Source organism: Colobus angolensis, unplaced genomic scaffold (genome assembly GCF_000951035.1).
Source record: "Colobus angolensis palliatus isolate OR3802 unplaced genomic scaffold, Cang.pa_1.0 Scaffold65, whole genome shotgun sequence".
NCBI lineage: Eukaryota > Metazoa > Chordata > Mammalia > Primates > Cercopithecidae > Colobus > Colobus angolensis.
In genome coordinates, this window is record NW_012120154.1 from 4,483,367 (window position 1) to 4,495,954 (window position 12,588).

A 12,588-nucleotide genomic window follows, 5' to 3' on the forward strand; every position below is an offset into this window, starting at 1 on the left:
TGTGTGTGTGTGTGTGTGTGTGTGTGTGTGTGTGCCGCCCCCAGCGTAGGAGGCAGATCTTTATCTGGCCCTGGGTGCTTGAGGAGTTTCAGGCTTTCTCATAAGCCTCGTCTCCCCGCCTCTCCACCCCAGGCCTTGCCCCTCTATTCTCTGCACAGGAAGTGGGCTGGCTCTGGGCTTTTAGTTTTTGTGGCCCCAGCAGCCGCAGCCGTCTCCTGGGCCAGAGCTGAGCAGGGCCCTGGAGAGATGGCCACGGTCCCAGCAGCGGGGAGGACTGGAGAGCGCGCGCTGCCACCGCCCCATGTCTCAGCCAGGTGATGCTCCCCTGCCTCCCTCCCGGCCCCTGTGGGACCAGCCAGGGGGCTGGGAGTGAAAGTCACAGAGAAGACTTTCAGCTCTGACTCAGTTCCCCCAGCAGTTTTTGCCGGTCCTCCCATCCCCCCAACTTTATCTTAGAATTCCCCTGAGGAGGGTGTAGGCCCAGCTCTCAGGGCTCCCGGCTGGAGGAAAAAGCGTTCCTCAGTCCCAGGTCACCCCTCCTTCCCCTCCTTCCCAACCCGTTCAGGGGAGGCTAGCGGCTGCTGTGGGATGGGGGGCTTCGCTGGGCCCTGTGTGCCGGGCCCCCGACCCAGAGAGGTGGAGAAGGGGTGGGTGGATAGCCTGGGTGCCCAGAGAGGGTACGGGATACGGGGTGGGACAGGCAGGAGCCCCCTCCTGACCTCTGTGGAGTGGGGCCCATATACTGGGGGAGGCACCTCTGTGTCAAGTGCTCATCAGGAGGCTTGTGGAGTCAGTGGAGAGAGAAGGGTCCCCTTGGAGAGCCATCTGTGAAGTGAAGTGTGCTGTGAGGCCTCTGGGAGCCCCAGGCTGGAGGCAGAGCCCTGGGTTTGAGTCTGGATTTGTCTCTCCCTTGGCTGCATGACTGGACAGGTCAGTAGCATCTCCAGGCATTGGGGATGGGACCCCATCTTTGGGGCTGCCTGGAGCTCATGCTCTCTCCTCTCCTGGGGGCCGAAGCCTCCCACCCTTAACTGTGTTTGTAGCACCTCGGGGGAGGGAGGTGGAGTGAGGGGCTGAGCTATCCCCAAGGGTCCCCTTCCTTCCCCCATAGCCAGGGTCCCGCACCCAGCTGGGGAAGCCCCTGAAGTTAAATAGCAAGAGACAAGCACTGTGTGTGGGAGCACAGGGGTGGCAGGTGGAGGTGGCCAGAGAGGAAGAGGGGACATAGGCCCCATTGAGTTCGGAGGTCAGGTGGCACGCACCATGGGCTCCCGAACTCCTGCTTTACCGCCCTGCCCCAGCCACCACGTACCCCTGATGGCAGCAGGGGCCCCAAACTGCACCTCACCAGATTCAAATTCTAGCTCTACGCCCTTCTTGCCTGGGCAAGAGCCTGACCTGTGTCTCAGTCTCCTCAGCTGGCAAAAAGGAAGCAAACTAGAGCCTCCTCGCGGGGCTGTAGGGAGGGCTAAATGCCGAACTACCCCCGAGCGCTCAGGACAGCGTAGGCAGAGAGAGAGCAGGCGCCAGTCCCTGTCCCCAGCAGCATCTCTCTGGAAATCAGATGGCTGGGGTCAGTCGCTCTGGGCTTCAGTTCTGGCATGGATCAAATGGGGCAGCGAGACCCACCTTGCAGGGTTGTGGTGGGGTGGGGACGTAGGTATCTGTGGGTGTGACCGGTTTCAGAGTCATGAACGACAGGGCACGTATGGGTGTGCCTGAGGACCCAGGAGGGGGTGCTCAAACTCGAGATCCCGGGCTCCACTTGCTGTCACCCGAGGCTGGGCTTCTCCTCACTGTGCGACCTTGAGTGGGTTCCTTGGCCTCCCTGAGACTCAGCTCCCCCCTTGCAGAATGAGGGTGCAACCTCAGTGACTGTCAGGCACTCCCACACCGTCCTCCCTGGACTCTGCCCTCTCCAAGCATCGCTGCACCCCTGGGCTCCAGGCAGCGGGAAGCAGACTCCAGATGGCGCTTTCTCCTCCTGCTTGGCTGCCTCTAGGCTGGGCCTGTGGTTTGCCCCTAACCTTCCTTTGACCTTGCACCCCTTTGTCCCCCAGCACCTTCCTCCCACACTGGAGCTCTCTGCAGGTCCTGTCCTGGGCATGGGGTCATCCTGAGGCTGGGCCCGACCTGGGGTGACACCCACACAAAACATTGATGGTCCCCTTGCCCCAGGGCCAGGCTGACATGATTGAGCGTGAAGGGGCCCAGAGGCTGTGGGAGTCCCTGGTTGGGCTATGCACTCTTTGGAGTCCCAACCCTGTGCCTTCTGCTATTGAGGATCCCAAGAAAGAGGTAAGCAGCCCCCACCCTGGGGAGCTCGCCCTCCTATGGAGACTGTGGGCCAGGCAAAGCTGAACCCATGGTACTCAGGAGAAGCACCTGCCAGTCTTTCTGTGAGCTGCTGGGCCCAGACTCCCAGGGCAGGGAGGGTGGCAGCCTGACCTCTGGGACCAGTGTCTGGCAGGGTGGGACAGCTTGAGAGAGTGAGCCTGGAGGCCTAGCTCCGCCTCTTGCTGTGTATATGACCCTGGGCAAGTTAGGGACTTGGAGTCTCAGTTTCCTCGTCTGTGTAATGGGATAATAAAGCCGTTGGGCAGCTTAGATGAGCTGGCATATGTGAGGCCCTTGGCCCCAGGCCTGGCGTAGACTATGTGCTCGTTACACGTCATGAGTATTATTAGGTCACCAGTGCATATTTACCGTCGTGTGAGCTGTCATGGTGGGAAGACGCGTCTGGGGAGTTCCGGGAGGGGAGGATCCCTGCCTGGGCACTGGGCAGTCTGCCCTGATTCAGATTCCAGAAAGGCCTCTCATCCGCTGCATGACCTTAGGCAACGCACTTCACCTCTGGATGCCTCCCGTTTCCTCCTTGGAAAACGGGGATGATAAGCGTATCCCTGCCAGAGGCCCTTATTGCTGCGTTTAAAGAGTTTCAAACGGAGCTTGGTTTACAGTAACCTGTCGGCCAATGGTTTTGGTGTGGTTAAGGGGGTGGCAGAGCAGTGTGGAGGGGGTTCTGGTCCCAGCTCTGTGCTGGGCTCCTGATGTGACCTTCTGCAAGGCTTTCCCACCTCTGGACCTCAGTGTCCTCAAACGTAGGATAAGGGACTGGGCTTGCTCCGAGAACCTTTGCAGCTCTGACAATGTGTGGGCCTCTGACTCTCCCTCCTGTGACATCTGCCTGAGGAAATGGAACCCATGGCTCTCGGGACCAGGGCGCGGGTCCCTGCTCCATGCTGGCTCTGATGTAAGCCACGAGACAATCCAGGGCCACCCAAAGAGCTCTGCTTTTCTTTGCAGTACTGAGGCCTCTTGACTACACTCATTCATTTCACTACATTTATTGAGCACCGACTGTGTGCTCGGCCCTGTGCTCAACAGTCCCTGGAGCAAGTATACCGGTGGGCTAGCCCCTGGCCAATGCTGGCCCTGCTGCTGCCAGCCTAGAGGGAGGAGCAAGGCGCTCAGAAGAGGAAGCCCTCGCCCTCCATCACGGAAATCAGGGAGGGCTTCATGGAAAAAGGCATGAGGGCCCGTTTGAAAGGGGCTTGAAGGATGGTAGAATCTGTAGGGGACCCAGGGGAAAGGATAGACTTGGGAAGGACGTTTGGAGGGTGAGTGTCGGTTTCCTGGCCGCCTGGAGCCACTGGCTTGTGCAGGCAGGTAGGTGTGGTGTGTATGTGCTTTGGCCTGGGTACATGCACCTGCTCCTGTGAGGGCAGTCTGGAAGGGTTGACTGACCTCATCCCAGTCCCAGAAAGCCCTGAAAGTGGGAATTTAGGCTTTGGTTGCAACAGGGCCACTGCAGGTTCCTGGGCAGGGAGGTGGGTGGTTGGAGGTGGGCTTCAGGGAAGGCAGGTGAGAGCTTACAGATGGGATCGTGCTGTCGTCTGGGCTGGAATGGCACGAGGCTGGCCCAGTGAGGGCAGGGAAGAGACAACAAGTAGTCATTGGACTGTCCTGCTGTCTATGGAGTGTCCTGGCTGGCTAGGTATGGGGGCAAAGGTCCCCTGGACACAGGAGGTCCCCTGGAACAGGAAGGGTACAATTGTCCCAGAGCTGAAAGTCAGATAGGAGAAGAGCCAGGGATGAGCTGGGTTTTTGCTGGGTCCAGGAGCACCCGCTGTGAGGGGGTCCTGCAGACCATCGGGAGGGACGTGGAGGCTTGGGGCTGAGCTGGAGAAAGACCCTTGGAAGCTGAGGGTTAGAGCCAGTGAGAGACTCAGAGAGAGAAGGGAAGGGGAGTGAGAGCTCGAGTTCGGAGCCGCTGGAGAACGGAGAACAGAGGGGGAAAAAAGCCCAATGCCCAGGGGCCTTGGCAGCTCTCGGAATGGAAGAGCAGGAGAGAGGGAAGGACACTCCACCTCCTCCGCATGTCTCGACTCACCTGCTCCTGTCCCCTCTGCTCCTGCCCCTCTGCTCCTGCCCCTCTGCTCCTGTCCCCTCTGCTCCTGCCCCTCTGACTGAGGCCACCCTCATCTTTCCCTGGAAGCCCCCTCCTCATCTCCCGGCCTCCCCCTTTGCCTGCTCCAAACACCTCTCCTGGAAGCAGTCCTCTTATCTTCCCGATGTGACCATGTGCTCACTTTCTCATTCCGCTCCGCACACCCAGTCCCTGCAGAGGGTAGGGGCAGCTGCGTTTCTTTCCCGTTTCCATTGCGACAGTCGTGGTCTTGCCTCACCTGTGTGCTGAATGGGAGCTTCCATGGTCGGCTAGAGGTTCCTTAAGAAGCAAGGCTTTGTCTCAAAAACAAAAACAAACAAACAAACAAAAAGCACCGGCCAGCGGCCAGCGGCCTTTTGAGCCTCCCTCTGACAGGGCCTCCCTCTGACAGGGCTCCCTCTGACAGGGCTCTGACAGGGCTCCCTCTGACAGGGCTCCCTCTGACAGACCTTTTGAGCCTCCCTCTGACAGGGCTGGCTTAGATATTTCATGTCTCTTTCCTCCCTGGGGTATACTCTGGGTGACCAACCTGGCCCTGCCTCCAGGGAGAGCTTCCAGGCAGGTAGGGGAGTACGAGCGTGGACAAGGTCCTCCATAAAGGCTACTGCAGCCCTCAGTGCCTCAGTTTCCCCTGTCCTCTAGGGCTCTTCAGTGTTGAGATCAAAGCTCCTGTCTGCTTTTCTGCCTCTCCAAGTTAATGTCCTGATGCCTTCACAGCATTGCCTCACCTCCCTCGAGGGAGAGTGAGGGGCAGAGGCAGGGGCTAGCCTCAGAGCCCTCTGGAAGCCCCTCTGCCTGCTGACTTTAGCTCTGTCTATATTTATTTCATCACTTGTTTGTTCAAGAATTTTTTTGCCCAGTGCCTACTATGTTCCGGGTACTGTTCTAGGAACTGTGGACCTAGCAATGAACAAAACACAAAAATACCTGTCCTTAGTGAGCTTACGTGACTCTGTGTGTGTTTGTGAAGAGAGATAGAGGAAAACATAAATCAGTCAATAAACAACAAATAAATAATGCTGTGATGAAAATGTCGGGGAGTCGTGACTAACAAAGGGTGCTTCTTTTATTTTTTTTGAGATGGAGTCTTACTCTGTCGTCCAGGCTGGAGTGCAGTGGCGCCATCTCGGCTCACTGCAACCTCCACCTCCCGAGTTCAAGCAGTTCTCCTGTCTCAGCCTCCTGAGTAGCTGGGATTACAGGCGCCCACCACCATGCCTGGCTAATTTTTGTATTTTTCAGTAGAGACGGGGTTTCACCATATTGGTCAGGCTGGTCTCAAACTCCTGACCTCAGGTGATTTGCCTGCTTCAGCCTCCCATAGTGCTAGGATTACAGGTGTGAGCCACACGCCCGGCCACGATGGATGCTTCTTTATGTATTCTAGTCAAGGAAGACCTCTCGAATGAGGCGGCAGTTGAGCAGAAACTTGAAGGAAGAGTGTGAGCATGTGTGGGGTGGTGGGATTTGCAGGTGTAAAGGCCCTGGGGCTGGACTGAGCTGGCACCGGGGAGTGCAGACTATGCACACTGAGGTGGCAGGCCCAGACTGCCTCTAGGGGCAGTGAGACCTGGGATGTGTATTTACATGTGCTCTCTCTTTCTCCTCTCCCATCAGGGCTTCCTTCCTCGGCTCCACCCTGTGGATGTAATGGCGACCCTTGCTCTGTCCTGGCGTCTGCCCCTCCTCATCCTCCTTCTGCCCCTGGCTACTCGTTTGGCATCTGCAGCAGTGAACGGTAAGGACCCTGACATCTGGACAGCTGTGCCTTCCCTACGGGGAGATGGCTAAGGCCCTGCCAAAGCCTCTTCCCAGAAGGGGAAGGAGCCAGAGACCAGGTGTCCACCTCCCACCTCACTCTCTGTCCCAGACCCCCGCCCTGGCATGCATGCACGAATGCACACACACACACACACACACACACACACACACACACACACACACACACTCTCTCTCTCTCTCTCTCTCTCTCCAACCCACAGGCATGTGCTACTTTCTGTCCCTGCCTTGCCTTAGTTTGCCTGTGGGAACTTGCAGGCTCTGAGGCTCCATTTCCTCCTCTCTGAAGTGGGTCTGTGAATCCCTTCTCTGCTTGCCAGACTTACCCACCTTCTCCTCTGGCAGGCGTGGGTGCCAGGTGCAGGGGCAGCGGGCATGCCTTGGGGGGCCGTGGGCACCTGCAGTCAGCACTCACACCTCGTCTTGCCCAGCAGGCACTTCCCAGTTCACATGCTTCTACAACTCGAGAGCCAACATCTCCTGTGTCTGGAGCCAAGATGGGGCTCTGCAGGACACTTCCTGCCAAGTCCATGCCTGGCCGGACAGACGGTGAGCCCACTGGCCACACTGCAGAATCTTAGGATGGTGGGATCTCATATTCTGGATCCTATGCGTTGGCCTCCCTTTACAGAATCTCAGACTAATGGGACCCACAGACTGTTCGAATCGCAGGAGTTGGGGCCCAGACCTGGAATCAAGGGATCGTTTAAGATAATTTGGAAGTCAGCTATTTAGACTTCTAGAACCTGGGTGGAGTCCAGGCTGCAGTGGAGGGGCTGGGGATGAACTGGACAGGGTAGTTTGGGGACACTGAGCTGCAAGCCTGCTATGCCAAGGCTGAACTCTACTCTAGAGGCAAGCAGAGAGGAAGTGGGGAGAAAGGAGGGCCCCCAAGCTTTTTGGATAATCTTGGATTTTGAGAGATCCTATAGGCAGCTGTGGGGACAGGGAACCTGGGAGTGGTTGGGGTGACTGGGGGCTGGGAGAGAGATGTCACTGTGATGTAAACATCCAGGTGGCCAGTGAGTGAGGGACTGACCCGGGGTAGGCTTGTTGGAGTCAGGGAGAAGGGGAAGGTCATAGAGAGGTGGCTGGGCCCTGGTGGATTCCCCAGGGTGTGGGGCGGGGGAAAATGGGGAGGGACATGGAGGGGCAAAGCAGGTTCGGGCCCTGGCTTCTGGGTGGGTGGTGATCCCACAGGGCTCTGAAGACCTACTTAAGGATCTGTCTTCATCCTAAGCCTCATGGAGCTTTGGAGGGCTCTAGGTGGGGAAGACTGCCTGTCTTGAACTGGTTTGTGTTTCTAGATCACTCCAGCTGCCGTGGGAGCAGGCTGGGATGAGGGGGCAGGACAAGGTACCCATGAGGGAGGAATACCGTGGAGCCAGTCGGGGAGGCAGTGCCCCTCTTGGAGGTTGGCACAGGAGCCCCAGCCTGGCCTTGCTGCCTGGTGCCATCCTGGCAGCAGAGACATCTGAGAAAGGTCCCTTGGGCCAGTTGTGTGGGTCCTTCCTGTTCTTCTAAGGAGGGTCTTTTGCCATGAAAGGCGGTGGAACCAAACCTGTGAGCTGCTCCCTGTGAGTCAAGCATCCTGGGCCTGCAACCTGATACTCGGAACCCCAAATGTGAGTAACCCACCCAGGGAGAGAGTGCAGGGAGAACATGGTCTCCCAGCTCCGGGCTGCGATCTCAGGGTGGGCCGGATGCCAGGGGAAGAACTGGGGCCCAATGGCCGGGGCTGTGGCCAAGCAGGATGCCCAGCGCTGAGGAGGAGGCAGAGAAAAACAGGTGACACCCCAGGGCATGGACTCAGGCCTGCCCCAGGGCTGACGCGCCCTCTGTATGTGAGGCATCTTCTGCTCCTGCCGTCTCCCCTGCGCTTCGCGGCTCCTGTGACACTTGTGTTCCTTATCGAGTAAGACAGCACTCCAGTAACTGTAATGACCACCCCCCGCTCTTTCCAGGGTCTTGGCAGTGCAGCGCAGTGTGGGGGGTGAAGGGTGTAGACTCTGGAGCTGGATGCTCCAGCTCTGGCTCGCCACTTGGGTGGCATTGGGCAACCCCTGTGCCCCAATCTCCCCTTCTGTAAAATGGGCATAATAATGGCACCTACCTTGTTGGGTCAAGGCCCAACAAGGGCCTTGTTTTTCAGGCCCTCCCCAGCCTGAAGGTGGGACCTCACCAGAGACCCGGCCCCTTCTGCCCAGGCTGCTCGGGCCAAGGGGCACCTGCAGGCCAGTGTCAAGCTGCCCCCTGCGCCCCCGTGGCTTCCCACCCCCCTGTGCTCATTGGCACCTAAAGTCCAGAGGAGGCCAAGGCAGCTGGGGCCAGTGAGTCAGTGCTGCCTCGAGCGTGCCAGGCTGCGGTAGTGCCTGGGCTTGGCCCCGCTCTGAGATTGGAGCGGGCACTGGAGCAGGGGGAGGCCAGACAGTGGGAGCAGACACCCCTGAGCTTGTAGGGGGAGCAGAGATGCCTGGGTCCAGGCTTGGGAAGCTGCAGCTGCCCCAGGAGAGTTCCTGGCTACCTCAGAAGGGGCGGGGGTCCCGGTTGTCCCCAACTCGCACTGGATCCATGGAGTGTGTAGCCACGACCGTGCCTCCAGGATCAGATCGGGTGCCAGAAGCAGGGGAGAGGCCAGGCAGTGGGAACAGACAGCTCTGAGCCTGCGGAGGCAGCGGAGACCTTCCCAGCCCCTGAGAGTGCAGGGACGCCTGGCTCTGCAGCCGTGACTTGGGTGCCTGCAGCTGCGCCCAGGAGAGTGGGGCTGTTGCCTGATCCCAGCCCCCAAGAGCACCAGGAGGTCTGGGCCCACGGCCAAGACTTAGGCAGCTGCTCCGTGGAGCAGGCGGCTCCAGCTATGCCTCCCCACTGCAGCCAGAGTTTTAGCAGCGGCCACTCCAGATGGGCAGCTGCTGCCATCACCTACAGCCCCATGAGTAAACATCAGCACTGTCCCCTTCTTACCAATGAAGACACTGAGGCTCAAAGAGGTATGGTCCTTGCCCAAGGTCACACAGCCAGGAAGTGCAGAGCTGGGATTGAACCCAGGCCTGTGGACTCCCAGTTCGGGCTTTTCACCATTGCATTAGGCTGCCTTTTGCAGGGCACGTGGCCATGTCCATACGGGTGTACATCAAATTATTGTCTGTCAAAGCGTCCTGGGCAGCAGCGGGCTCCAAGGACACCAAGACCACATCTTCCAACCACCATCAGGTTATAAGTCTTCTTGAGGGGCAGGAGAGTGTGAAGATGGAGTCACACAGTGTAGCTGAGAGAATCACAGCCTCTGGAACCGGATGCTGTGCCCGGGCAGGGAGCTCTGTAGGTGGCCTGGTTTCTGATCCTGGTTCCACCATTTCTTAGCTGTGTGACCTCAGGCAAGTCCCTAAGGTTCTCTGTGCTTCAGTCTCCTCAGCTATAGAATGGAAATAGTGACAGTGCCTGTGTCCAGGGGTGTTGACAGAATTAAATGAGATAATATATGTAAAGTGCTCTCCGGAGTGCCTGGCACAGTGTGAGTGCTCATGAGAATGTATGACTGGCGATATTTTTATAACAATAATAGTAATAATAATAACGAGACTACTATTATCTGGGAAAATCTAGTCCGCATAGCAGCGCTAGAACAGGGTCTACGGGGTGGAGAGGAACTGGCCAGTTTGGGGAATTCTAATGATGAGGTTCAAAGTTTGCTCATGGCGGGTCTTATGCAGATCAGAGGGACTGTGCCCGAGGTCCTGGCCCTGAAATCAGCATCCTGGACCCCAGATCCTAAGAGGCCTGCACTGGAGCTTCCTCCTGCAGGGCTGCCAGGCTGCAGGGTTGGCACCTGTACAGTGGGAGGCTGCCCTAAGCTGCTCACTCGGCAGCCCTCTGTCAGGCATGACAGGCCAGGACTCGGAGATGCAGTCACGCTGTAGGGGGACACAGAGGACCTGGGTTTAAACCTGGGCCCCCCTGCTGTCCAGCTGCATGACCTGGGGCAGGTCCCTTGACCAGCCCAAGCCTCAGGCTTCTCACCCATACCGTGGGATGGATGCTGTGTGCATTGAGGGGCTAAGACATCTCAGCAGTGGCTGCTCACACGAGATGCTCAATATCTGGCCGTTTTCTTCCAAAAAATTCAAGGCATAGGGATGGGAAGAGATAGGGGAGGGGAGGGCCTTTCACACTAAAAAATGTTAAACAGGTACAGTTCCAGACCTGTAGATTTGTGGGGGCTTCTCAGCTTGCATGCCTCCTGTGACAGGGAACTCACTGCCCCTCAAGGCAGCTCACTTCATTTTAGATTAGGCGTTGGTGAACTACCTTGACCCATGGGCCATATCCAGCCCACTACCTGTGTTTGTAAATAAAGTTTTATTGTAACATGGCCCTGATATTCATTTACGTGTTGTCTGTGTCTGCGTCACATTACAGTGGCGGAGTTGAGTCATCGTGACAGAGGCCATGTGGCCTGTAAAGCCAAAAATAGTTACGATGTGGCCTTTTACAGAAAACGTTTTACAGAAAACGTTTGCTGCCCTTGCCTTGGGTGGCGGGGCATGTGGAGAGGCTCCCATCCTTCCCTGGTCATCCCTGTGGCCTCCCCCTTCCCCTGCCCCCAGCTGCTAGAAGTTTCACCCCTGCCCTCCTTCCCTTGCAGTCTCAGAAACTGACCGCAGTGGACATCGTCACCCTGAGGGTGATGTGCCGTGAAGGGGTGCGATGGAGGATGATGGCCATCCAGGACTTCAAACCCTTTGAGAACCGTGAGTGAGGAAGCCAGGGTGGGGCTGGGGGAGGGCTGGGCATCTCCTTCCTCCCACCTCCTCTGGGATCCTCCCTGCTCCAGCCTCTCTCCCCTGCAACTTCCACACCCACATCTGGCCACCTCACTGCCCGCTGTTCTCGGGTTGATGTCCTGGCTCCTTACTCTGGCATTCAAGGCCACTCAGTATCCAGCCCTGGGCCTCCTCCCTGGCACTCCTCCTCTTGAGGCCTATATTTCTGCTGCAACCAAAGGCCAGCTCTCCAAATCCACCTTGCCTATTCATGCCTCTGAGCCCTTGCACATGCTGATCGCACTGACTGGAAGGCTCTTAACACCTGGAAAATTCCCACTCATGTTTCGAGGCTTAGTTGAGAGTCACTTCCTCCAGGAGGCCTTCCTAGACTGCCCTAGCCCTTTGTACCTCCTCTTCTGGGAATGTATGTCCTGCGTTGTCACTGCTTGATTGCAGGCGTGTCTCTTTTACTGGGCCGTGAGCACCCTGAGGGCAGAGTCTCTGCCACCCCTTTGTCTCCTTGTCACGCACCCAGCACTAGATCTCATCAGGACAGTGGTCTGGGAAGGTTTGTTGAATGCCTGAGTGCCTGCCTGCTGACCTTGGGGTCCATCTCCAGGGAAGCAGTGGGGGAGAAAGTGAGAGTCAGGCCTGACCTGGATGTGATCTGACTGGCAGACTATCAAACCTTTCTGAGCCTGAGTTTTGGGGAGAATCAGAGTTGCCTACCCACCAGGCTTGTAAGGCATCTTTGAACTGAGACACAGAAACTGCTTACCATGTAGTCAGCACTCAGCATCTGCTTATCACTTATGTGGTTCTATAGAGTCTCAGAAGTATAGAAACTGAGATTCATTTAACTTCAGAATCACACAGTGTTATATTCACACTTGAAATGAATGAGATGATCCATGGAAAGCTCTCAGGTCAATTCGAAGTGCAGAAAAAAGCTGCGGTGAATCATTCATCCAGCAGCTACTGAACCAAGTGCCAGGTAATCTTCCAGGCACCAAGGACACGGCAGACAACCAAGTCCCTGCCCTCAAGGAGCTCACGGTCTGCTGGGGGAGGCAGAAAATGAGTAAAGAAATCAAACCATATATTTCATAGGTCAGGTAATGATAAGCACTGGGAATAAGAATGAAACAGGCAAGGGGGATGCAGAGTGGTGAGTGGTCAGGGAAGGCTTCTCTGAAGAGGTGATCATTGAGAGAGGCCTGGAGGCAGGGAGGGAGGCAGGGAGGGAGCAGGGCTTTGGGTGGGGGGTAGGGTGGGTGCCAGGAGGGAGGAGCGGCAGGTACAAAGTGGGAGGTGGAGGTCATGCCTGGCTGCTCTCCCTTCCCCCTCCTCGTCTCCAGTTCGCCTGATGGCTCCCATCTCCCTCCAAGTCGTCCACGTGGAGACCCACAGATGCAACATAAGCTGGGAAATCTCCCAAGCCTCCCACTACTTTGAAAGACACCTGGAGTTTGAGGCCCGGACGCTGTCCCCAGGCCACACCTGGGAGGTGAGAATGTGGCCCAGTCCCCCCCTGCTCTGGTTCCTCCTTCCTGTCCTGGTCCCTGTCCTGTCCCTTTTTCATTGTGGCGAGGT

General features: G+C 57.3%; 1 protein-coding gene across 2 annotated transcripts in view; it reads left to right on the forward strand.

Moving 5' to 3' along the window:
• Positions 1-12,588, forward strand: part of IL2RB (interleukin 2 receptor, beta) — a 48,603-nt gene that overhangs the window by 25,205 nt on the left and 10,810 nt on the right. Inside the window, exons 1-6 of one of the 2 annotated variants that reach the window (XM_011964292.1) lie at positions 131-314; positions 6,068-6,188; positions 6,664-6,778; positions 7,776-7,854; positions 10,875-10,980; positions 12,354-12,502. In XM_011964292.1, coding sequence (XP_011819682.1) covers positions 6,101-6,188; positions 6,664-6,778; positions 7,776-7,854; positions 10,875-10,980; positions 12,354-12,502 — 537 coding nt within the window. In that variant the 5' untranslated portion in view covers positions 131-314; positions 6,068-6,100. Of the gene's footprint in view, positions 1-130; positions 315-6,067; positions 6,189-6,663; positions 6,779-7,775; positions 7,855-10,874; positions 10,981-12,353; positions 12,503-12,588 lie in introns of those variants that run through there. The other variant, XM_011964291.1, reaches the window with a different exon arrangement.